General features: G+C 40.9%; 1 protein-coding gene across 1 annotated transcript in view; it reads left to right on the top strand.

The window, feature by feature from the left end:
- Positions 1-5,786, top strand: part of znf385d (zinc finger protein 385D) — a gene marked incomplete at its 5' end in the record, with an annotated part of 85,735 nt that extends 79,949 nt beyond the window's left edge. The window contains 2 exon segments of the mRNA XM_032519060.1: positions 1,149-1,250; positions 4,709-5,786. Of these exon segments, the coding sequence (XP_032374951.1) occupies positions 1,149-1,250; positions 4,709-4,951 (345 nt within the window). The 3' untranslated portion in view covers positions 4,952-5,786.
- Positions 5,787-7,463: the final 1,677 nt, after the last annotated feature.

Raw genomic sequence — 7,463 nt, 5'->3', positions numbered from 1 at the left:
TGTGTGGCCACCACAGAAAACAATGCCAAAGGAAAGTCAGTGAGAAGATGACGTAGCATTAAAAGCAATAACTGTAGCGAGTAGTATGAAAGCCCAAAAATCTACATTGGGAGGTTGGCTGGGGTGGTGGATGGGTCAAAGAACACAGGACTTCAACCCAGGAGACTGGAGATCGTGTCCCGAGTGTCCCGATTCCTAAACCCAACCGTCCCGTTCTTCTTTTCCTAAACCCAACCCGTCCTCTGTATACGGCCGTCCCATTCTTCTTTTCCTAAACCCAACCCGTCCTCTGTATACGGCCGTCCCATTCTTCTTTTCCTAAACCCAACCCGTCCTCTGTATACGGCCGTCCCATTCTTCTTTTCCTAAACCCAACCCGTCCTCTGTATACGGCCGTCCCATTCTTCTTTTCCTAAACCCAACCCGTCCTCTGTATACGGCCGTCCCATTCTTCTTTTCCTAAACCCAACCCGTCCTCTGTATACGGCCGTCCCATTCTTCTTTTCCTAAACCCAACCCGTCCTCTGTATACGGCCGTCCCATTCTTCTTTTCCTAAACCCAACCCGTCCTCTGTATACGGCCGTCCCGTTCTTCTTTTCCTAAATGCAACCTGCCCACCCATGACCTTTTCCTTAAATTAAGGAGGAGGACTTGTTTTGATTTTTAAGACACTAAGACCTTTCCTCTAGGGCCATCATCAGGACTCGCGACAGGATAGGTTGTATCTTTAATTAAAGGAAAAGTAGCAATATGATATGTTGAATGTAGCCATCTAGCTCACTAGTATTGTAAACATTGTTTATTATAAGCCTAGGTAATCTAACTTGGAAGCTGATTTTACTACAAGAACGTTTTTGCAGATTGTTCTGTACGCTCACTGCTGGTGAGAAAATGTAAAATGTGCAATCATTTCCTCTGTGTGGTTTCTATGGTTGCCAGGGTTACACAGCAAGCCATGGCTATTTAAAAGAAGTTCAGCCATTATAAATGTTCCATCCTGTTTCTACATTTATTATTACTTTTAATGTGAACAAGTACCTTTTACATATTGCAGCTTTAACCACAGTAGAGTGACATGTTGAAACCAACTTTATAGTGCGATTTAAGATCTGTCGGACTCATTTAAAACTGCTTTTCTTCTTTTCAGCATATCAGCAGCCGGCGCCATAAAGACCGAGCAGCAGGTAAACCAGCCAAGCCTAAATACAGCCCCTACAGCAAACCGCAGAAAGGCCAGACCAAGCAGCCGGTGAGTCACTGCACGCCTCAGTCATATCAGCGACAAAAGTCCCAGTGACTCAGTTCTAATAGCTTCTTACGAGACAGACCTATCAACACATAAGATCAAGTTATTACCATCTGAGACTATTATACATCTGAGACTGTGTTCATTGTCATTCTCCTGTTCCATTCACTTCTAGTTTCAGTAGTTTGCAGTCACATAAGAAGCATAGGTCTGTGCTCAGCCCCAATATGTACCCTTCTGTCTTGCTCCGTGTGCATGGGAGAGAACGTTGGACAATTTGGCAGTTAATTGTTTATTTGCTTATCAGCAAAACAATCCCATACACCTCTTCCAAAGTGTCTGTCCTTTAATATATCACATTCAATCCACACGGCACCTAATTCGATAAAATGTCAACTTTCATCGCCGGATTACCTGTTACCTGGCTTTCATTAAAGATGTATGGCAGGTAAAAGCTGGATTTAATTGGAAAACCTGATATTTTATTGACAAAAATGGCATGCATCGGGGCTTCTCTGAGCCGGCACACTGGAGGAGGAATGCAGACCGGGGTCGAATACTATTTATGAGTAATTGTAAATGTCAGGCCAGTTGACAAACTACAGAATGAGACGTGAACACTGCAAATTGTTTGGCTCTTACCAAGATAAAAAAACAACAACTTTGATTTTACATAAGAGAGATAATAAGATAAGATAAAATAATTTCTTTTTTTAAGAGTGGATTTCTTATTTGAAGTGTTCAACTTTACACTGTAATCTCAAATCAAGCAAACGTGTCAAATTGTCTTGCTGCATGGACAAATTATTTCAATTGTTTTGAGTACCTCTTCCATCTGATTTAGTGATTTTATATTGTTTTTAGACACCCCTTTTTTGCAGTGAACTGAAAGAACTTTTGAATACTTGAGGTGATTGATTAACTTTCTGGTACTAGCTGTAATCTAGGCAAGTTAAAACAAATGTTAAAAGTTGTTTTGTCGAGTGGCAAATGACGCAGGATTGGTCGGATGCATAAAGGAGCCTTGTGGATTCAATGTGGGGAAGATAAAGGAGAGCCTGACTTTCCATCTCACAGAAGCTCTCAGAAGACGGCATTAATCACACCCACTGTTTGCCGAGACGGAGTGCGGGGGTTACCAGTGTGGGGGAAATGACTTTTTCTGAAACCCATCATTGACTGAGTTAACGGAGAGGAGCCTCTTTGATGAGCGGAGACTAAAGGATGCTTCCCATAGGGTTACGGTGCCTGAGTCAGTGATTGATAACCCGTGACGAAGGCTGCCATCCAGGTGCTGTGAGACCGTAGATTTTCCATTACTGATACAGAAGATTAGACCAGATAACTCTGGTGACCTTTTCACCTTATTATGCTGTTTTTGGACATTGGCCGCTTTTTTTCTGTTTGTCCTTCTGTCACTCAGTCAATTTTTTGTTTCCTTTCTTCCTTCTTGTTCTTTTATAATAAAAACGACATAACTTTGTTGTCACTTAGTTGTTCAATTTTTTTTTGTGTGCAAAAAAAACTGACTTTGTAATAACTAAATCCCCACTGGAAACAGCCTGCCACTAAATAGCAGCTGTAGTGGCAATCTCACCACAACAAATGCCACTGGAGGGAATTTGAAACCATTTCCAACGCTCGCTGGTGCAAATAATGAGGTCCGCCATTGTCTTAAGGTTTATCCTTTAGCTAATGAATGCATTTCACAACACCTACAAACAGACTGACTGTGGAGGATTAAAGACGAGCGGACGAGATCTAAAAACTTCACTCGTACACAGCTGAGGTTGGAAAAACTGTGTGGCTTCCCAGATCCTAATTCCTCAATCCCCTTCTCACCTGGGATTCCCTTTCTAACCTCTGATTAGCACACATGTGCACAGGTGAACAAACCATTCTCACAAACCTACCACACACACACACACACACACACACACACACACACACACACACACACACACACACACACACACACACACACACACACACACACACACACACACTATACACATATTACACGTACGCAGCAGATGTCTGAATTGGCCGCATTTGTCAGACATGAAAGAGGTCTCATGTCTAAACTGCAGGTATTAGTTAAGCAACTGAACAATTAAATATAATGTAAAGGGGCTAATATGTCTGATGTAAGCTCTGGTGTCCCACAGATCATCTGGAACACTTTCAGCCGTTAGCAGCTGATTTGTGGCACATGTGTGATCCCTTCCCCCCCCTCCAATCTCTCTGTGCCTGCAGACTGCACTACAGCAGCAGCGTCCTCAGCCACTGGGCTTTCTGTTCATTCACGTTTCTTGTAATAAATCTGATGTTTGTAACACCACCATGTTGCCTCTGTTGATCCAGGATGGTTACAGTCTGGGAAATCAACAAAACAGACACACTGTAAAATGTCAGAAAGTAGAAAAAAATTCACAAAAGGTCCATCTCAGACACCCAATGTCTTCACATTGCTTTTTTTGAGTCCGAAATCCACAAAATGTAATTTACATTGGTATAAGAGCAAGATAATAATCAAATCTTCACATTTGAGATGCGTTTTCCCTGAATAAACGACTTCAGTGATTATGAAGATAGTTGTTGATGAACTTTCTGTAATTATGATCGCTTATCTGGCAAATCATTTTAACAGTAAAGGTTTGCAATGAATTTCCAATCAGATTTTCAATCAATTTGCAACTCCCCCTTCTTTGATTAACCCATGTATGGCATTCGGGTAAAATTGACCCATTTCAAATTTTTACAAGAAAAATGGTACAAGTTACGTTTTTTCTACCTGAAAACTAATGGCCTTGCCTTCTTTTCTGTGATAAACATGTATTCCTGACTTAGTTCAGAAAATTATTCTGGATATGACCATGATAATGATCACATAGTGGATTTTTAACATGAATTATAACCTTATGACAGTAGAGACTGATTGCATTCATATACAGTACAGTACAGTATGTTCTCTCAATTGTTTGAAATTGAGATAAAGACAGTATTTGATAATATATTATGAAGTAAAATTTTATTTCAGAATTGTTTTTAAAACCCCAAATTAGTCACTGGTCAACTTGACCCGAGGGATACGAGAGGGTCCCGAAAGTGAAATCAATACAAGGGTTATATTGTTCCTGGTCTGCTTGTTATTTAGGCAATGTTCCTTTAAAACAGCTTGTGTTTAGAAGACGTTTCATATGTGCACACTTTGGCGTCTTTTGTAAAATGAAAAAAGTGCCTTCTTCCTATTTCACACAGTAAAGTATTGAAAAAAAGTATTGTTAGTATCTGTAGTTTTGAAATTATAAAAAAAATGAATTTCTGGACTAGCCCAGGTAAACATATGTTTGTGCTTTGAAACAGAATTTGCAATGATGATTTAGACCCGGCCTTTTTTTTATGATGTTTACATTATTTTGTACAGACTGTATTGACTGTATTTGGTCTTCCTCCACCAGATAAAGGTGTCTCTGGGTAAGGAGCGCCAGTGTTCGCCTCTGACCGCGCAGATCATACCTGCTCACCTGGCCGCAGTGGCAGCAGCCCTCAGCAACACGTTCACACACCGCACGAACCACGCCACCAACCACGGCCCAACCCCCGCCCTCTTCCAGACACAGACCCTCCCCGCCGCGCTGCTCCGGCCGGCCCCCGGGCCTGTCAGGACCTCCCACCCACAAGTCCTATTTGCCCCTTACTGACCTGTCGGACCGGAGCGGTTCTGCACCGCCTCCTGTTAAGGACCAAACCAAGTGCTTCACCCAGACCAGGCCGAGGAGTCGCGTCAGCATCTGCACTCCTTCTATGCATCCGGGAACATCTTCTCACCTCTCCTCATATGGATTATCCCACATTTACAGCTAACCGGACTCCAGTGAAGCATTGGGCGGTATACAGTATGCTTTCTGTGCCATCCTGCAGCCCATTGCTCATACCCGTAACCCCCGGACCTGGACCTACATTGTACCGCAATAATGTATAAGACTAACCCCAGTGAACTATGCAGAGTCATTATTTCACGATGCAAGGCACAGTTTGAGCTCAAAAAATGCGGTAGGGATAAGCTTTTTGTAGAGCTACAGCGTGGCACTAAGATCATTGCTTCAGTGGAGGAATAATGTTGCTCATAATTTAAAAGGATGTTAATGATAAGAGCGAGCAAGGCCCTCCTCTGTTCCTGTATGCACTTTAAGCCCCTCCTCTGTTGATGTCTACATTAGATGGCTAGACTGGGTTAGATTGTATGTGTATGTGTCGTGATGTGTGTTTTAGTATCTGTCCTTGCATATCCATATTGTGTGTGCAAGTGTGTGCTTCTGCGTGCGTGTGTGTGTGTGTGTGTGTGTGGGTGTGTGTGTGTATGTGTGCGTTTATGCTTCCCATCCACCGTAAGCAATCCTTGTTGATATCCAGCACACATTGTCAGTGACCATGTCTTGGGCCAGAGGGACCACACAGGCTTGTGTATATTAACTGTCAGTGTTTAAAAGGTGAACAATTTCAAATAAAAGAGTCCTAATTTGTTAATGCTCGTGATCCTGTGTAGTTCAGTATATGCAGTACTTCAAATTAATCTGGGTAGAAAAATATAAATGGAGTATATGGACATCCAATACATATGTGTCTCTTACTTTGAACTGGATGATGTTCACTCTCCTTGTGTTTGTATCAAGATTTGGATTTATAGCAACACCCACGTTCATATTACTTCAAATTCAGAATACATCGGTATAAATCCTAGCATAACTCCATTTCCACTACTAACAGATGTGCACTCTCCTTGTTTGTATCCCAATGTGTGCTCGTTAAACAGAAGCTAATTGATAATCCTGATGTACTGTAAATGTTCCTGCTAGATTCTGTGGAATTATCTACAGTTTCATATTGTATTTAACTAGAATGAGCAGACACAGCAGTGATGTCCGAAAGTGATTTTACATTTATTACCATTTGTGTAATTTCAACTAAATCTGCTGTGTTACTGAATGACAGATGACCTATTGGAATAATAATGCAGCAGATTGTTACCAGCATGTAGTTATTTTTACTCCAGCAGCGGCTGATGCCGAACAGCATAACATTTAGGCATGACTACATACAGCATCTGTACTACATTCACTTCACTTGCTGTCAAAGGCAAGGCAGTTTTATTTATATAGCACATTTCAGCAAGCAATTTAAAGTGCTCTACATAAAACATTTGAAATCATCAAGACAAAGTGCAAAATAAACATTGCAAAATCTCATTTAAATACGATTAAACATTAAAGAGCCAAAAGAAAATGAATTAAAACAAGCTAAAGTAGAGTAAGACAGGTATAAAATACAAGAATGAAAAAGTTACAGTGCAGTCAAAGGATAATTGTATTTTGTTTTACTGTCAACAGAAAAATCATTTGTGTTATATCTCTCAATACTTTCGGATTTTTGCCAATGTGATAATACATTTTGTTCACATTTTATTCAGAGTATTTTTCAAGATACTCAAATTGCTTTACATGACAAGTTAAAAAAAGACTCTAGATAGAAATAAAAAAAATCACTAGAGGCACAGGTTAGCACAAGAACAAGACAATAAATCAGTTCTGAAAGGGTGAGTTTTGACTAATTTATTGAACATATTCCGTCTGGCGCAGTCACAAATGTTTGAGGGGAAAGTCCCCTCACATTTCCAAACTTTGTCTGTGACCCCGGGACTATTTTTTTTCCTACATTTCAAGTCAGAAATATTTACAATGTCTCTGAAAAAAGTTGAAAGTAATTTCCAAAAACAGCTGGACACTGTAGTTTTTTGCTGACGTTACTCAAACAGGTGTAAAGTGTGCATTTGTTGTGGATTAGTTCCACTTCCGGGATTGCAAATGGAAATTTGGCAGGATTTCACTCTTTTCAGCTGGATGTACATTACCTTCTGCTTTTTTGGTGGGTTTTGGCATTCTGGACTATGGTTAACTTCTCCTCAGATCTCTGCAGGGTAAATCCAGACAGCTAGCTAGACTATCTGTCCAATTTGAGTTTTCCGTTGCACGACTAAAACAACCTTTTTAACGTACGCGTGTTCCACTAAAACAAGTTACTTGCTGAGGATCTTTAGCAGAGTGGCTCCCTCCTCCGCAGCGCTGTGGACCAAGGTCTGGCAAAGCGAGACTAGCCGTGGATTTATACTTTTGGTGGTCTAGTATTTAAAGCAGAACGGTGTGTGTGGGATTTAGT

This window comes from Etheostoma spectabile, chromosome 6 (genome assembly GCF_008692095.1).
Source record: "Etheostoma spectabile isolate EspeVRDwgs_2016 chromosome 6, UIUC_Espe_1.0, whole genome shotgun sequence".
Lineage (NCBI taxonomy): Eukaryota > Metazoa > Chordata > Actinopteri > Perciformes > Percidae > Etheostoma > Etheostoma spectabile.
This window is presented reverse-complemented; position numbering and strand designations above follow the sequence as displayed.